The 14317-nt window shown below is 49.6% G+C and overlaps 3 protein-coding genes across 3 annotated transcripts; 1 reads left to right on the top strand and 2 right to left on the bottom strand.

Moving 5' to 3' along the window:
• Window positions 1-4948: 4948 nt before the first annotated feature.
• On the top strand, window positions 4949-6937 carry FIESC28_11241 (uncharacterized protein; the record flags this gene model as incomplete). The annotated part of the gene is made up of 1 exon (XM_031165368.1): window positions 4949-6937. One exon carries the CDS (start codon window positions 4949-4951, stop codon window positions 6935-6937), a length of 1989 nt encoding a protein of 662 aa, XP_031010557.1.
• Window positions 6938-7460: 523 nt separating this feature from the next.
• FIESC28_11240 (uncharacterized protein) lies at window positions 7461-8238 on the bottom strand (the record flags this gene model as incomplete). Its single annotated transcript, XM_031165367.1, has 2 exons — window positions 7461-8017; window positions 8082-8238. The coding sequence occupies 2 exons, from the start codon at window positions 8236-8238 to the stop codon at window positions 7461-7463; spliced, it is 714 nt and encodes a 237-aa protein (XP_031010556.1).
• A 2585-nt stretch (window positions 8239-10823) lies between these two features.
• On the bottom strand, window positions 10824-11853 carry FIESC28_11239 (uncharacterized protein; the record flags this gene model as incomplete). Its single annotated transcript, XM_031165366.1, has 2 exons — window positions 10824-11322; window positions 11378-11853. 2 exons carry the CDS (start codon window positions 11851-11853, stop codon window positions 10824-10826), a joined length of 975 nt encoding a protein of 324 aa, XP_031010555.1.
• Window positions 11854-14317: the final 2464 nt, after the last annotated feature.

The raw sequence follows: 14317 nt of genomic DNA, 5'->3' as shown, positions 1-14317 counted from the left end.
CAGAGGCCGTACATCTTATTAAATGGTATTAGAAAGCTGCTTCAGTTAAAGCATACATAGTAAAGAGAGAACCTTTATTACGATACAGCTTTATGAAACTTCTGGATAGTGGTGGCATGTCGTTGATTTAGGCTACCCTGGACATTGGAGAGAGCAAGCCGCTTTCATCACGCGACAACCACAAAAGTAGATGACGATCCATAATAGTCAACTAGGTTTGGGATCGTCATGAATAATGACTTATCGATCTTGATAAGGAACCCATATCTCCAAATCTACGGTTAATCATGGACTTTTGCCACCGCCCACGTTGAACACGACTTTAAGGGTCCAACCCAACCTCGTTGATCTTCACGGTGGAGAGAAAGCTCCTATCATGCTGTACGCACCTGCAGCCATTGCAAGGTAACTCGTCTCGAGAGATCATATCACAAGTACAGTGACTTATCACACCACAGTTACAGTCAAGCTCAGCGTAGTGCCAGGACCTGCGGAACAAACGCAAGGTCAAGCAGCCGCAGAGCATCAATTGCAAATCAGAAAGCAGATCACTTTCGTGAGTCGCGCAGGTGAAACACCACTGTAGATCGCACAGCACGACTCGGGGGAAACAAACCTGACGTCGTGAAGATCCGAACTGCACGCATAACGGGACCCTTAGAATCCGCGCCAAGTGATCAGCGCTTTGGAGAAAGATTGTTGGCTAGGATGATAGACGAGCATTCCAGAAAAGACAGCAACCCGTAAGTGAGTAAAAGTTAAAACCAGGGCTGATGTTCTTGTCCCTCGGCAGGCAGCTAAACTTGGAGAGGAGGGTATGTAAGTTCAAGCGAGCGGGGACGTACGCCGAAGCACATGGCGAGTGGAGTTTTGATCTTTAAGATCTGGGGGGATGATACAGACTGTGAAGGGAGTCTTGGGGATAGCAAGCTAATGCGGCAACTGCCGACTTCGGAGACTCCATGATGGGGAAGTGAGACAGTGGGATACCATCTCGGGTACCACAAGTGATACATAACACAAGCACAAGGTTCGTTGCCATGGTTTGAGATGCCACAAAGGGGAGGGAAGGAGCATCAAGCTCTACGTAGTTACTAGCTATCTTGCATCAGCAGCTATGTTGAATGGATCAAGACAGCTGACGAGAAACGTTGAGCTAGGATGACATGGAGGCTCTGTACGATGCGACACCGACAACAAAGAAACATCAAGGTTTCAGTTCAGTCTGCAAGCGGTGTGCATAGTAACACCACGAGACAAAGGGACTCATGCATCCAAAGAATCATCGTGATCTTGGACTGTCAATGAATCAAGGCAGGCTAAGTTGTTGTCTATCAATCGAGAAGGTAGTTGCCAAGAGCACGATCGAATCGCACAATAGGATAAATACAAGATGCAGATGTCACCTGAGTACCAGGGACACAGGATAAGAAGAGCCGCATTGATTCGACAAGGATAAATTAGGCCTTCGGCAGTGTCAGGAGAGGTTGGGTTGAGTTACATGAAAGAGCGGACATTTGATAGCATTATGATGCGAAATGGCGGGAGGTTGAGATCCTTGAGTATTGGAGGGTCTCGTGTACTTCCAGGGCTGTTTAGGTTGCAGAGACGGTTCCGGGGAAGATGGAAGGTAACTGGGGATAGAACAAGGACGGACGGATGCGGTGAGTGCGGGGGATCAACAGGGTTATGTACTGTACTTTACTGTGCACAGGGGACATTCAGAAGAGGATCACCAACTGCTTAGACTATGGCGGTGATAGACAAAAGATGAAACTGATGATTGCCTCTATCTGATTGTTCCACATAATTGGAGGTGGTGGATAGAAACTGTTGAATGCAACGGTTCGCGGTGGCTGGTCTAGGGAGGTTGTGCTCAGATGTTGTCTCTCATAATGTTATCGCTCTCGGAAGCCGCTGGAAGGAAATCAACCCAACTAACAGTATCGTATCGTAATGGAGGGTTGGAAGCTGAGAAAAATGAGTGGCTGTCTTGAATGTGACGGCATAAGATGGATGTGTGCGTATGCGTGCAGCAAGCAAGCAAGCGCCCAGGAGAGGGGGGGGGGATGGGATGAATGATGAATGCCCGTGTCGCGTGGGGGATATGAATTTGAATTTACGAGGAAAAAGTCAATGTTTTCTTTTATTGAACTTTGAATTCACGATAGCTTCAAATTTTGAGTTGAAACAGAATGACACGTATTCGATGCCATGCAAATTGACATCGCGCTGATGTCTGTCTCAGATTATCTCCTACAAACCAAGGAAAGCATCTGAGACTCTTTCACTAAATTCCAGTTCCATCCTCAACGAAAAAAGTGAGTCTATGGCGTGGGCTGCTGTGCAACACAAGACCTCCCTCAGCATCTCTGCAACCAACATCAGATCTCACAGCGAGAAGAAAAAATGGAAGAGAAAAGGAGGCGTTGTTGAGGCTCTGGCTAAGCGAAGTTCCGAGAGAGGGTGTGAAGTACGAGGCCTACAGTAGGACGCCCAGTGAGAGAGATAACGGACCTGGCGATGGAGGGTTGCAGCCAAAATGCCATCCATCCATCCATCAGAGACGAAGGACAAAAAAGAGTCATGAGAATTCCCTTCTCTTGGATTGCTTCGCTTTCTTCCTCTGTAATCGCCACAAATAGCTGCGAGCTTGCGGGTCTAGTTCATCTCGTCTTTCACCTTTTTCGATGTTTTCTGCATATCTAGTTCCTGCTTATTCTCGGTCTACCTGTAGCTTGCTGTACTCTATTAGTCTGGACTGAAATGGATACTCTCGTGTAAAAAAGGGATCAAGGTTTCGCTTCACTTAGATTCCTAGGCTGCTCGGTAGTGGATGGATAGGGTGCTCGATGCTGTAAATAGTCGGTGAGGACGACACAACTGCAGGTCCAGGAACCATTGCGATGCGATGGAGGCCCTCAGCGGGTCAACTTTTGGCTTCCCAGCGGGTTGTCTCCGGGCGGGGGACTGGGACTGGGACTGGGACTTTTCGCGGCTTCGGGGGCCGGGCGGGAACACTACAGGAGCCCCGGTGGACGCGGAAGCGGGTGGCGAGCAGGTGCCTGTGAGTTTAGTTTGCTTGTTTGTTCTTGGCTTTTTGTTTCTATACTGTACGCAGGTTCCTGTATAATTGCAGCTTATAAGAATGATATGAGATCATCGAACGCCTGGTCACTGAAGCCTAGGATGGTTGATTGGAATTGTTGGACGTGGGGAGCCGTTCTCGGCTGCTGCGCTTGTAATTAATCTGAATCCATTGCTCAATCAAAGAGCTTTTGAGGAAAAGTCACCAGCCTGTGTGAGCTGAAGAGCAAAGTACTGTACTCTCTGAGTCAGACCAACGATACTCTACAATTGACAGCAAACCATGACCTCGGCACAGTATCTACTTGACTCTCATCTCAAACGCACTGTATATCTACTCTTCTCATCTCCCCATGTTAAAAACCCCACCAAAGACTCCAAGACACCCCCACCAAGAACTGGCCTGGGCTTTGGTGACAGAAACAATGAGACATGGTTCCCACGGGGAATCCGCCTTGAATGGCTGGGGTAGTCTAAAACTCAGAAACACCATCGTGAGCTTCATGTTTTGTTTAGAGAGTGCATAATTCTCGTGCCCGGTTTATTGACGAGAAAAACCAGAATGTTGGTATTTTCAGATACGGATGATCAGCATGTGCCTTGAAAATGGGACCATGAATATCATCATCGCCACCCACTCCAGGTCCCTTCACTTCAGATCAGCGTTTTTCAGGGTATGACAGACCCAGACCCAGCGCCAGGCCAGGGCCTCTGGTTTGGTGCAAAACCCTTCCCTTCTTTGTGTTCCAGGGGTCTTCTTTTTTGCCTCGGGAACTGAAGGCCGCCCACGTCGTCAGATTTCCAAGGTGGCATGTGGTGGGATGTCAAAAATAGTCAGCATACAATGATTAGAGTGTGCATGTGCTTGATCTTTTTTGACTTGGCGCTTTCTCCCATGACATGTTCACCCAATTCTTGACGGCTATTTGAGGAAGTTGGAAAAGATATACCAAGATGGCTTGGGGCTTGCGGTCGGCGATTCGATAGTTTTGTGGCGGTATCCATTGAGAGAACAGGAACAGAGTGAGACTGACCGAAGTGAACTTGGGATGACATGGATGTTTGGGACCTTGACATGGTTGATTTGACTGAAATGTGAACTTGTGACCGCCGGCGTCGGACGCCAGCCATTTCCGATTCATACGCCTACCTACGCATCGCATACGCACAGTATGTTATGCCAATGTCCATGAAGGAGAGACAATAAAGATGAATAGGAAATGGATGAACCCATGTACCACTACCGAAACCAGACCGAAACCAAAACTAGACCAGACCAGACCACTGCAGGACCAGGCATTTGCATTTGTAGTCGCATCTCTCATCGCCCCGCCTGCTGCTGCTACTGCTGGGCTCTTTCTCTTTAAAGCCAAAATATGTACCAAGGCTGCCCGCGTTGTCGGTCTCTCCTTGTCTCCATGCCTTTCTAATTCCAACCTACCGCTTCTTTGCATTGCTTGTCTTGTCGTCACTACGTTAGAGACTAGACCAGGCCAATCCAATCCAACCAACTTACTTTAGCAAACCTCCTTCACATTTTTTAATTCTCATCGTCACCTTTTCTTCTCTTTCTCATACATTGCAATACCCTTTTTTATTCCTCCACCTCTTTTACTTTATTGCTGTTGAGTTCGATTGCTCCCACAGCAACAGCCCTCTACCCAAAAGGCTAAATAAAGCACCCGACTGCTCACTTGTTTTTGTCCGCCCCTGCCCCTCTATCACAGGCCAGGAACCAGGCGCAACGCAACGTAATAGCACCTCAGAAACCAAGTACAACCCAGTCGAGTCCAGCACCGGCCAGCGCACGAGTCACCCAATCTGATCCCTGACCTTTTTCCTGGTTTCTTCTTCTCTCATCATGGCCACGCCAGAGAAGCCCCGGCGACGGTTTATTCCAGAGCCCATTGAGACCACATTTTCGACAAGTCGATCAACCAAAAAGACAGATGACCAAAACACGATGCGACCAAACCCAGAACCGACCCCGGAGCCCTCTCCTCGCTCGCCATCTCCTGGCCTTCACGAGTTGCAACAGAAGCAGTTGCGACCTAAGCGACGCTTCGCTCCCCAGTTGATTGAGTCTTCTCGTAGGAGTCGCAGAGGGGGAGATGCAGGGCCTGCTACCAAACCTACCGACAAGACCGATATCACCCCCTACACAAAGAACATTTACACCGCCACAAAACACCGCGGAAAAAGACGAGACGATGCCCACGATTCTCCCTCCAATGGCCCCAGACGTCGCGAGTCCGAAGACGAAAATGTCGTCCAGTTCTTGCTCGAGATCGCTGCGAAGGAGGCAGAGCGCCAGATGCAGGAGGCTGCTCTGGCTGCTTTCCCCAACAGTCATGTGCGCGAAGGAAACGTAGACCATTTCTACTTCCGCGAGAGTTCAGGAAGCGATCAGTCACCCGAGAGCACTTCTCCCACGCACGAGCACCACTCAGGCAAGCACCATCATCATAATGTGCGGCGGCAGTCATCCGACAGCAATCTTAACTGGTGGCATAAGCATATGCAAGAGCATGCAGAATCCAAGCAGGAGCAGCAAAATGAGGATGCTATGGTTATTGATGAGAAACCTGGCGAGATGGACACTCTGGTCGAAGAGCCAGAAACACCAGGTTTTAAGAAAGACGAGGATACTGTGATGCGCAACGATACGACCGACACGGCGGAACTCGACAAGATGGACCTTGAACTCCCCCCGGATCCGGTCTGGACCACCTCCAATACGCCTCGTGATAGTACTAGTAAGCGCTCATCGATTGGAGTCAGTGGCCCGATTGGGGAGACGCATATGCCGCTGCTTGACACTGAGTCGTACCTGACCGCAGAGCAACGCAACAAGGCCGCATCGCCGGCACCTGCAGCATCCCGGCATATTGGTGAATCTACGATGCCCTTCATCCCATCGGCGCCGGCCGCTGGATCTGCAGATACCCCGTTTGCTAAATCTTCTCAAATACCCCCAGACACTGGCGGTTTTGCGTCGCGCAACGCTGCCCGCCCCTTTGGACGACCATTCGGAGGCTACGGACGTGCATCGCCTGCTCCCTTATCCCAGAAGAAGCGATTCGGTGTTACTCCACCAATGCTCGGCAAAGACCTCACTTTCCGAAAGTGTCCTTCTCCCAAGCAGACGAAGCTCGAACCCGATCATCCATTCGCAGAACGACATGCTGAGGAGAAGTTCCGGGATCTCTCGGGTCAGAATGGTCTCTGGCGAGGTTACTGCTTTAGATCAGACTCGAACGATGCGTATCTGGTGCCAGCAGACCTGCATGCCCCACCAATGTTGGCTACGCCCAGACCGGCGGCCAGTCCCGGTGATGCCTCACATATCAGCTCCCCACCTTTGACAGACGAGCCTGTCTCCATCAACGGCACGACCAACGGCCAGGCAAATGGTGTCGCAGAGCACCGGACACGGGCCGGTCCTCCCAAGGGGCTCCACATGTTGCATGGCATCAATGAGCGCCTGCAGAAGGAAAAGGCACATGTCGAGTTGGAAGAGAAGATTGAGCATGAGTTTGACGATACATTCGTCACGCAAGTGTACAATTACCTTTCTCTAGGCTACCCCGCTATGGCCCGCGCTTTCGACGGTGAGCTCTCGCGAATTAGCACGATGACTATTGAAGATCTCGAGAAGGATGATGAGAAGCAACTTGCTCAGGGTCATCTTGTCGAGTCTGAGGCCGATAAGCCTCGCGATCAGAGATGTCCGCGATGGCACGCTCTGCAATCTTATATCAAGGAGTGGGCTAGACAACATCCCAACCTCGACAGCATGGATCCTGTTGGATGGGGTGTTCGAGAGCGAAGAGGCAGTTGGGCTGTCTAAGCCGATACTCGACTTTGTTTTGCGCTATGTTCAAAACCTCGACTTACTGAGGAAGCGGATCGATTGATTATTACTGTTTTAACCATGAGTGGGCGTTATGTTTGAGCAGCGTACGAGTTTGTACGTATGCTTCCTTTCAATATTCTAAGAAGCATGACGGGACGAGGACGTTCCTAGAGCGGGGTTTGAAGGTTCAAGAAAACCTAGAGGAGGATTGATATATATTAAAGCCGCGTTTTGTGAGAGTTGATTGGCAGTGTGTCGTCTAGACGTTGCGGAAATCTCTTAGAATACCGAAGACTATGGCGGAGAGGGAAGACAAAAGGAATGAGGAGGATGGAATTGGTAGACGTGTTAGAGTACACTGTTATGGATGAGTCTCTGGCTATTAGGTCTTGCTGCACGAATGGTGTAGAGAATACATTTGCTTCTCGTCCCAAAGGATCGAGAGTTTTCGTTTGCAAGCAAGATTCGTCCCTTATGTAATTTCAATGCTACACCATCCGGCCTGTGATTCTTGATTCTAAGCATCCTTCTCGCTGGCTTCAATAACCTTCCACGTCCTCCCACCAACATCAACACCATCCTCCTCCTTCAGATTCTCCTCACCCAAGATCTTCTCAATGGGCAACGCCTCATCGCCCATCCTGATAGTCCTCTTCCACCCACCCTCCGTCCACTCCCATCTCTCCAGCGCAATGTTCTCACCGACTCTAATCAACCCCTGCGCATGCCGTCCCAACCTAACAACACAGCCTCTCACATCCTTCTCCTCATCCTCCACTTGCAGAACTAACGCTCTAACAGCTCCCTCACCCGGCACAGCGGTCGGCGTGGCATCATGCCAGAGCTCTTCGTACTCGGTATCAATACCCGTGTCGGGATTAACCATACTACCTTTCTCGAGAGTGAGCTCGTTGGGTTGAGGGTACATGAAACCCGAGTCGTCGCCTAGTGCACGGGAGGATATCCATTGGTGGAATGTGGAGTGAGAAGTCAAAGTGCCTGAGGGGTCGGGTTTGAGGGTTGAGACTGTTGTGCCGGCTATGGCCCAGTCTAGACGCGACAATGGCAGAGGATCTGTTGTATGTTAGTTACTGCTCAAATAGGGATTGGGTACGAGAAGCGATCTTTGTGTAAGTACCATCTTGGCCAGTCCAGCTGGAATCACCCTCTGGTAGAAGGATGCGTAGATCGACGAAGCGTTTTAGTCGGGGGCTTGTGATTACAAACGTTGTTGTTAGTTCAGAGGGCTCATCTGGAAGCCAGCGGATAAACTTTCTTATAGAGATTGTGCCCATTGTGAGGCTGTATGTATGTAAGGTTGATAATGTGTGAGTGTAAAGTCAAGTTGCGTATGAGTGATGGAGGGGCGACTGCGGGGGCGGAATAGGTGCGGAACACAACCACGCGACATCTTACCTTGACTACAATCTCAATAGTTAGATAGGTACGCAAAGTATGTCGTGAGACTTCGATGGCAGCAATGACTCATGTTCAAGCTGAAAACTTTGGAAGAGATGAAGCTTTCTAGCAGACTGAATTTTATAAATTGCCCAGTGTTGTGCAGTGCAGTGCACCTCAAGCTTTCAGGCTGACCCACTCGCCGGCAAGTATAAAGATCACTCTCCCTCTATTTTGCCCAACACTTTTTCTTTTCCCTCTCCTCATACTTAGTGGCTGCCTGAAAAAAGCAGCTACAGAAAGGGAACATGAGACAAAAAAAAGTTGTTGTTGGTTAGTCAACAGAATCTTGTGGCAGCTGGGATATAGACCCTACCTGTGTCAACTACCATAGCTGGGACAAGTTGGGTAGATTGGGCAAGGTAAGTCATACTGATCCTCTTCCATTATAAGGACAAGAAACTCACCGAGACTTCACGCATCAGATTCACGAGGGGTGTCGCCGGGAGCTGACCACTCCATGTTGGGACGAGGTGGCACGTCACGCAGACAATGATGCACAGTCTACAGTTGTTTCACAACACACATTTGGGCTTTCGATGGAAATGGCTGAGTCTGGAAGTGGCACAAAACATTTGGAAGTTCACATAATCGAGCGGATTTCACAGAGGGATCACTGGGGGAAAATGTATCATGCGTTGTCACATGTGGAAGACATATACCTATGGGGTGCTCCCCACCCAGCACCCCGTCAACCACAGAATGGGTTGCAGCCCCCGAATGCGTTGGATGAGACTGAAACACCGGACAGCATGAAGTTAATTTAGCCCTAGCTGGGAACGAAGTAGCCATTGAATGGGCTGTTCGTATCAAGTAGGGCACGAGACGGTGATGATCATCGACCCAAAGGGTCAACAAATCTGAGTCTCTGGGGGGTACAAGATGGGCAAATACATGAGAACGCTGAAGGGGCAGAAGAAAGGAAACATGAAGTGATGCTGACAGGATTGAACAGGAAGACGCTGGAAAAACGAAGAACAAAGAACGAAGTCGCTGACGGGAAACAGATACATGAATGTGACGAACAGGAGAACGATGGCGCAATAAGAAGAAAAGAGAACTCTGGAAAGGATGAAAGGATGGTCAGGGAAGAGGAGGGACAAGATTGGGATGAACAGGAGGTGAGGATGTTGGGATGGAATGGGATGATGAAGAAGAGAAGAAGACGAGGACGGATGGATGGGAGGAGAGGATTTTATGGTTCGTCGTTGGACATCGAGAGGGAAGGTGCGCGGGTGGGAGGCTCACGTCATGTCGTCGACGAAGCACGGAGCTGGCTCCTTCCCATCGTGACTCCTAAGGCAGACGGGCATTGGCTGCCTGACCCGCCCAACGGAATACCATCGACGACTACAGCACCAAATAGAAGGGGATCACTTGAGGCGAGTTGATTCTACGGCAAGTGATGATAATATTACTACAGCTCTATCTTGATCTATCTCTCCCAATGTCTTTGTACAGGTAGGATGCGAGGATGGTGAGAAACACTCGCTCCAACGTGCAGATAGATGACGCTGGTGGCCGACCAGAGCCTCACATGGACTTTCCGTTCTTTCTGGGAAGGCACAGAGAAAATGCGTTGGCTCTTTATGTTGGGGCGACGAAAAGTCATTTGGGCCGACATAGGGGGAAGGAGCAGAGCAGGCACTAGCTAGACGGAGAATACACGGAAAAGAGACTCCAGAGCAAGAAGATGGGAAATAGATGCTATCAGTTGTATAAAAAAGGCCGGGAAGCGTCAATGTAAAATTCGTGCATGTCTTGAAATGTTGTCTAATAAGGAGGGCGATCCATTGGGTTCATTGCTTGCCCCTTTTTGACCACTGTGGTATCTGGAGCCAGACGTGTAGTCGACCAGAAGAGCCTCAAGTACGCGTGTAACTGCCATCTAATAGAACGCCTGATCTATGTACAGGATGCCGGCTATCAAAACTTGCACTGAAAACCTGAACGGGGTCTTGTATAGAGTAGTCACGTACCTAGTTTATCGGGAAACGACCAATTCTATGTAGCAGAGGGATTCGAGGTCAAGTCACGCCCGCGACTCCAGTTGGAAGGATCTGTGCAAAGAAAGAACGCTGCCAGTTATAACATTTGAGAATCTCAACTCCACGACTACCTGTACCATCCAACAAGACTACCTACCTACCTACCTACCTATGTACCGAAGCTCTGAAACATAGAAATCTCTATCGATGGACGACTTCCGCTATTGGGTCCGAAGCCCGATCTACTACTCCTGTCTGAGTCTTCGACACCCCGTCCACGATCGTTGAGTAGCGCAAGACCAAGCAGCAACCAACCTCAGTACTGACTCGACAACCGCGCTTCCTTAAAACCCCGATAGACCACTGACCACTACGAGGCCTCGACAGAACTCACCGAGCAAAAGATCAACCGACGACGTCGTCTGAGAGAAAGCTTACCACGGTGCCAAAAGTCCGATTCCAGTAAACAATCCAACGAGAACGGCAACAACAGGTGCAAGTCCTGCGGTTTTTGATAAGTTCGACGCCGCGCTTCCATTCTCGCCGACTTCCCCAGGCTGATCATCTCCATCGCTCCCACCAGTCTCAGTCTCCTTCACATCCGAAGTACTCATTGCAGTGGCCTCGAGATCCGAAAGATGGTGTACCAACGCAACAGCAGGCAGCGTCTTGACGACAACAAGCGTAGAAGTATAGCTATCTCCTTCAAGAAAATCCGTGATCTTTTCCAGATTCTCGGTGAATGTACCTGTGAAAGGAACGCCAGAAATGACACCAGCGGTGTTGGACACCGGCTCTCCTTCAGCTGTGTGGACAACCTTCCAATCGGGGAAGTTAGTACCGTATTCTCGGACACAAATACCAGTGTACTTGGCTGGATCGAGGGATTCGATGGAAGTGATACAAATTCCCCAGACATTAGGGGTCCATCCACTGGAGACCAGACATCAATAAAACAGCGATTGTAGGTGGATATATGGGATATTACCTTGGGCAACAATAAACAAGTGTTTCGGACGGTTCCAGGAGTCGTGGCCAGATCTCATTCGGGCCAAGAACTGATGGATCATCTGGATCGCTGGGTGTCTCGAATCGTGTATCGGTGTTGGTGAAGACACCGCTTTTTACTTCAGATGCCGCCCCTTCACCATTTTCGAGTACAGCAGCTGTCGTCCAACCTTTAGGACAATGGACACCGGGCGAATGGTAGTTGAGGAAACCCAGGTCCCATGCATTGGAAATCTTGGAGGTCAGGGCGTCATAGGAGGAACCCTCAGGTATGCAATCTCCAATTGGATCACGGTCGCACGTTGGAGAGCCATGAAGAATAGTCGTCGCGTTACTGATAGCGTACAACAAGTGGTCGGTTGTCCCTGCGGTGCATGAGGGTGGAGGAGTATAAGTTGTAGTGAGAGGACCAAAATTGGTAATGGTCAGGCCAAAGAACTCCGTAGCAGTAGGCATGTTGGATGATTTTCGAGTTTATTTATGCGAATATGGACTGTCTTGATTAAGCAGTTTGGCAGTGATCATTTGTCGTTTATATAGTAGTCCAACGACACGCCAAGAACATTCGTTGTTGTTGGTCTTGGTTCGGCGTAGATTGGACGAGCTTCCGCGATTGGCGTGTAGACTTACAATAAAGCTATGCACTGCCTTCATTGTGATTTCAGGGTCCAATCTCATGTTCTGACTTCGGTGATTCCCTCTCCAAGGTTGGGGTAAGGCGCAGCAGCCTCTACCCCTGTCCGGGAGACCACATGGCAAAGGTGCCAAGTATTCACCAGAAAGCCGACAGACCGAGACATTCTCAATTGATAGGTGAATGGAAGCTTCTTGGGATATATATTTGTCATAATATTGTGTACTTGTGATATGTCTAAACTGCCGTCAATGTGTCAGGAGAATTGGCCGCTGAGACCATAATAGACGAAATAACTTGGTTACCTTATGCTAGCTTAGACTAGCACTTAGACTGGCTTTTGGGCTACTTCGTTTCGACGCCCTAAGCCTTAGATGGCAAATCTCCTGACAACTACCTGACCGCCCATAAAGCCAAGCTTCTTACGCACTTCTAGCTTGCTTCGCTTCCGTACCATGAATGAGATTGGCAGTCGTATGGTCGTAGGGCTGTGCTTCTGTCACATTGCACTCGGCCGAAACAAAGTAACAAAGCACTGTCGTTCTCAACAGGGCCAACCGCACCTGACTTCCCATCGTACGACTGCTACAGCATGGAGAGTTTTCGGTCGTTGCCAAAACCTTCGGATGGAAGTTCTGTAATCGAATATACGAAGTCAGAGTGGCCATATGCTTGTAGATTGCTGTGACGAACTCCGATCGGTGTTGTGTCGTCGTCACTGCGCCGTGGGAAAAGGACGAGAGTTCGGTATCGCTACCACTCGACGTATGTCGGCCTGTTCCTTGCTCGTTCCGAACGCCGAGCTAGTAACAGTAATTTGTCTCGTGTATCGTAGCGAGGATGAAGAGCATGCCAAGGCTACGGCACTTTTCCCGCTTAATACAGCACAATAGTAGGACGGCTGAAGTAGGACCTGAACTGACCTGCAATGTTCTAGATCACCTCACGAGCAGGCTGATGTGGTAGCTGAAACTTCTACTGTGCTGCAGTTCGGAAGTTATCATCGGTTCCTTATGTTCCGTATTCCGGAGAAAGTTGAGACAACTATGTCGCGCTGATCGGGATGGTATTCGAGAAGAAGATCGGTACTGAGGTGACGGAGTCTCGCGAGCGGTTTGCGAGATCGACGAGGTCGCTGGCCCTAGAAGAAACGTGTCAGAAGTTAACTACTTCCAAGGCTTAACATGACTGATAACTTACCGAAACAAAGATGAGCTGAGCTGAGCTGGTGAGAAACCGATCGATGGGTGGTGCTTTATCGTAGCTGAGTCGTGTAGAGCGAAACCCGCGCCGTACTCTAGTCGGGTACCGCTCTATGGCAAAAGCGCCCCGAAAGGGGTCGAGACGACACGCATTTGCTTACATGGACAGTGACATCGTTTCTAGGAACTAGAGTGTGAACAAAGGAAGTTTGACAGTTAGGAAAGGAAGTTTGCTGGGGCGGCACGGCAAGCGGCTGTTACCTTTTGACCCTATCAGTTGATACTACCCGCGCAATTGCCGGTAGAGGGGATAAGATGCGAGGTACATCTTGCGAGAATATTGATTAGCTTTTGACCATCCCTTATAGTTAGCTGCCCGTAGATAGCCTCGCATGAACTGTGGTAACCTCATACTACATGGCTGATTGGCAGGGCTCAGGAGATAGGGAGTTCGCATGCACAAATGACGGTAAGCACAGAAGAGAAGAACAGGTGATAGAGTATATGTTGGATGCTCGAAATGTACGGTAGCGATGAAGCACTTCCAAAAGAGTGATGCTGTGCGTAGTGGTGGAAGATGGTAGGTGATAAGTCCAGCCCAGTACCAGCAACACAATCAAAAGATAGACATATGGGTTCTTGAGAGCCAATGCAGATAGGAACCGGGGATTTTACGATCAGTCACGATAATTCAGTGTATTTCGATGCACAGGGACAGGATGCAGTGATGTGATTTCAGTTTTTATTCCTTTCTGTAAAGACACAACGATGGTAAGACAGACACCAGAACCATTTCCAACACCACCAATCTCCTGCTCCTTCTTTACCCGTCGAGTCTAGCTCGGAATTCTTGAGCGCTTGTGCCACCCTAAGTCATCTGCGGCGAGGGTTAGGTTGGAGACAGGGAGGCAGAAGTGTCGAATTGACTTCCCAGCCCCTCGGCCGCATGGAATGGACGGGCGATGCCAAGGGGCAGTTGAAATGGGATACCGAAAGTTGTCAATCTGACCTCCCCGCTCCCGGCCCCCTTGGAATAGACGGGCGATGTCTGAGGGCCACCCTAAAGTGGGTTGATATGTAGGAG

This window comes from Fusarium coffeatum (assembly GCF_003316985.1).
Source record: "Fusarium coffeatum strain FIESC_28 chromosome Unknown BRIP53273_contig_377, whole genome shotgun sequence".
NCBI lineage: Eukaryota > Fungi > Ascomycota > Sordariomycetes > Hypocreales > Nectriaceae > Fusarium > Fusarium coffeatum.
The sequence above is the reverse complement of the archived record's forward strand: the minus strand, read 5'-3'. Positions and strand labels throughout refer to the sequence as shown.